This window comes from Mustelus asterias, chromosome 12, assembly GCF_964213995.1.
Source record: "Mustelus asterias chromosome 12, sMusAst1.hap1.1, whole genome shotgun sequence".
Classification (NCBI taxonomy): domain Eukaryota; kingdom Metazoa; phylum Chordata; class Chondrichthyes; order Carcharhiniformes; family Triakidae; genus Mustelus; species Mustelus asterias.
The window spans coordinates 92,301,226-92,305,020 of record NC_135812.1 but is presented as its reverse complement, the minus strand read 5'-3'; the positions used below and the strand labels follow the sequence as shown (position 1 = coordinate 92,305,020).

General features: G+C 50.3%; 1 protein-coding gene across 2 annotated transcripts; it reads left to right on the top strand.

Moving 5' to 3' along the window:
• Positions 1 to 710: 710 nt before the first annotated feature.
• On the top strand, positions 711 to 3,453 carry LOC144501702 (somatostatin receptor type 2-like). Of its 2 annotated transcripts, none has more exons than XM_078225643.1 (2): positions 711 to 1,036; positions 2,170 to 3,453. In XM_078225643.1, exon 2 carries the CDS (start codon positions 2,305 to 2,307, stop codon positions 3,436 to 3,438), a length of 1,134 nt encoding a protein of 377 aa, XP_078081769.1. In that variant the 5' UTR covers positions 711 to 1,036; positions 2,170 to 2,304; the 3' UTR covers positions 3,439 to 3,453. The 2 variants fall into 2 exon arrangements, with proteins under 2 accessions (XP_078081769.1, XP_078081770.1); XM_078225644.1 differs by lacking the exon at positions 711 to 1,036 and adding an exon at positions 1,884 to 1,903.
• The last annotated feature ends 342 nt before the right edge of the window (positions 3,454 to 3,795 follow it).

Sequence of the window (3,795 nt, the reverse complement as noted above, 5' to 3'; positions counted from 1 at the left end):
TGTTGGGAATGCCATAGTTCTGTTGGGAATGCTATAGCGCTGTTGGGAGTGCTATAGTTCTGTTGGGAATGCTATAGTGTTGTTGGGAATGCTACAGCTGTGTTGGGGATGCTATAGTTTTGTTGGGAATGCTGGTTGTGTTGGGAATGCTATAGTCTGTTGGGAATGCTATAGTTCTGCTGGGAATGCTATAGTCTGTTGGGAATGCTATAGTTCTGTTGGGAATGCTAGTTGTGTTGGGAATGCTATAGTTCTGTCATAGTTCTGTCGGGAATGCTATAGTTCTGCTGAGAGTGCTATAGTTCTGTTAGGAATGCTATAATCTGTTGGGAAATTCTATAGTTCTGCTGGGAATGCTATAGTCTGTTGGGAATGCTATGGTTCTGTTGGGAATGCTATAGTTCTGCTGGGACTGCTATAGTCTGTTGGGAATGTTATAGTTCTATTGGGAATGCTATTGTGTTGGGAATGCTATAGTTCTGCTGGGAATGCTATAGTCTGTTGGGAATGCTTTGGTTCTGCTGGGAATGCTATAGTTCTGCTGCTCCCTCCGCTCTGTATGTTACTGGTCACTGCAGTCAGACATATGCAACCCCGCAGGGATCTAAGCGCTCGCTATCTGCCTTCAGCCTGACGTAGGAAGCATACGTTGGAAACGTCGGAGATATTTAACATCAATTGCTATCAGCACTCACTGCTTTGGCTCCATCGTGTGTGCACCAGTCGAGGCTGCTGCTTCCTTCCGCAAGAGCAGCGGAGATTCCTGAGGTTGGGCTGCGTCTCTCTCCCTGAGACCAGGCTTGGCTGGGATCTGCTCGCATCTCTCTCCCACCCTCTCGCCGGCCCTTTCCAAACACTCGGATGCCACTGGCAAAGGGAACCACAGGTGCTTTCCGCCACTTCCATAGCCCCGGAGACTCCCACTCCTGCTTTTGGACTGGGTGTGAAATCAGACGGTAGCTTGTTCCAATGCTTCTCTAAAACTCAACAGAGGGACGGATTGGATTGCAGGTTTCCTGCCCCCTCTCCCTGGAAGGTAAGCGTCTACAGGTGTGTGTCCCCCTCCTCCCCTCCCACCCCCCAACAAAAGGGGGCTGGTCAGTTCAGAATGGAAGGAGTCTGCTCAAGGGGCTGAATAGTAAAGGCGAGGGGGTGTCTGTGATAGTGAATGCAGCAATCCAGCCTGTCTCCCTGCTTTCCTGAGGGTCATTTCACAGCTTCCAAGGGTCAGGGTTTACTATCAAAATGTGACATCTCACTGATGCGCCGGGAATACCTTTAAAATCCATCTGGGAAGAATAGTGAATTCCACAGGTGTCTAAGCTGCTCTGTACCAGTGCATGGACACTGGTGACATTAGCTAAAATGTACATTCGAAGCATTGCAAAAGGAGGACCTAGATTTTCTTCCTTCCTACGTGTGGAGAATCAACTTGAATCTCAAAAAAAAACTACGACGGATTACCGAGACTTTTTACCCTGCCTAGAATTGATCATTTTAAAAATAAATTTAAAGATATTTGCGTGGATTCTAACCTTTCCGTGAGATAATTACATTTCCTCCCTCGTTGTGTCAGTCACTGGGAATCTTGTAGCACTTCTGCTGTCCAGGGGTTAGAGATTGTCAGATTTATTTTTTTTAAGGAAATGTGAAATGCTCTCAGCTTCCCTCCAAGGGGCAACCAGGGATGGGCAATAAATGCTGGCCAGGCAACGACAGCCATATCCCACCATTGAATAAATAAAACAACGCCGAGATGACCCTGAGTTTTGGCTTTGTTGACTTTGACTCCCACCTACCCTGGGATTGAACCCGGCCGGGGTTGAATAGAGAAATGGTGCCCCCAATCATTTTCTAAACACCTCTGCTGCGAAACTGGAGCAAAAAGACTGGATGAACACAGGTCGGTGGGGTCCCGGTTTTCGGGAAGGCTTTGAGAATTAGAATCACAATATGTGTTTAAAATGGAATAGACGTTGTTGGTTAGAACCTGATAAACTGAGTGCAGTTAGCTGCAAATTCGCCTGTTGATGTTGTTAAAAAGAGTGTATTGCTTTTTATATTAGTACATTATTTTTATACAAGTATATTATTTATTGCACTGGTGAAATAAGTGTGTGTGATAGTGGATGCTGAGTAAAGCCATTTTTTTGTACCTTTTTGCTGCAGGTCCTGTCTATAATGTCCACCTCATGCTACCAAATGAACCTGTTGGACTTTAACCTGGTGTAATGCCCAGGCAGGAGCCCAGGCTGGGGTGAAGGATCAGTCCAGGGTAACACACACACACACACACACAGAAAGATGGCTTTGGACCTCACCGCGCCGCTCAGCACCACGGCGGAGTGGCCCTTTGAGACGGAGGAGGGGGGAAATCTCTCCACCGGGATCTACCCCAATCTCACCCAGAACATCAGCAAGCCCACCAACCAGACTGAGCTGGACATGAGCGGCAGCGTCTTCCTGCCCTTCATCTACTTTGTGGTGTGTGTGGTGGGTCTCAGCGGCAACACGCTGGTCATCTACGTGATCTTCCGCTACGCCAAGATGAAGACGGTGACCAACATCTACATCCTGAACCTGGCCATCGCGGATGAGCTCTTTATGGTGGCGCTGCCCTTCTTCGCCACCCAGGCGGCCCTGGCCCACTGGCCCTTCGGCCAGGCTGCCTGCCGGGTGCTGATGACCCTGGACGGCATCAACCAGTTCACCAGCATCTTCTGCCTGACTGTGATGAGCATTGACCGCTACCTGGCCGTGGTCCACCCCATCAAATCCTCCAAGTGGCGCAAGCCTCGGCTGGCCAAGCTGGTGAACGGGGCGGTGTGGTTCATCTCCCTGCTGGTCATTCTGCCCATCATGATCTACTCGGCCGTGCAGACCCGCAATGGCAGGAGTAGCTGCACCATCACCTGGCCCAGCCAGAACCCCACCTGGTACACCGCCTTTGGCATCTACACCTTCGTCCTGGGCTTCTTCCTGCCCCTGACCATCATCTGCCTCTGCTATCTCATGATCATCATCAAGGTCAAAGCCTCGGGCATCCGCGTGGGATCCTCCAAGCGCAAGAAATCCGAGAAGAAGGTCACCAGGATGGTCTCCATCGTGGTGGCGGTCTTTGTCTTCTGCTGGCTGCCTTTCTACATCTTCAACTTCCTGCCCCTGGCTGTGGATGTCAAGCCCACCCTGGCCATGAAGGGCTTCTATGAGTTCGTGGTCATCCTCTCCTACGCCAATAGTTGCGCCAATCCCATCCTCTACGCCTTCCTGTCCGACAACTTCAAGAAGAGCTTTCAGAACGTGCTGTGTCTGAAGAAGGTGAGTGGTCTGGATGAGGCTGACCGCAGTGACAGCCGCCAGGACAAGTCCAGACTCCAGGATGTCACAGAGACTCAGAGAACTCTGCTGAATGGCGATGATCTCCAAACCAGTATTTAAAATGCTCCCCCCCCCCCCCAACAAAAAAACCCCACCCCGGCAGAGAGATCACCTTGCACCGAGCTCGGCGCCCTTCCCCAGTGTAAATTCCAGGTAAACCTTGGCTCCGTCTAAGCTGACTTGTGGGGTTTGCAATGTACTGCTACTGTAACCGGATTTTAATGTGGGCAGTTCTGGTTACTACAGAACGGTCCAACCCTAGCTCCAGCAACCGAGGCTAATGTTCCATTGCTACATATTCCAGTGTACTAACAAACTGCTTTCTGTGTCGCCCCAACATGGTTAAAAGCAACCCTTTACTGTGGTGTTAACGTGGCAACGCTTCAGCATAGTTCTCCCGCGAACCGGTCTAGCTAT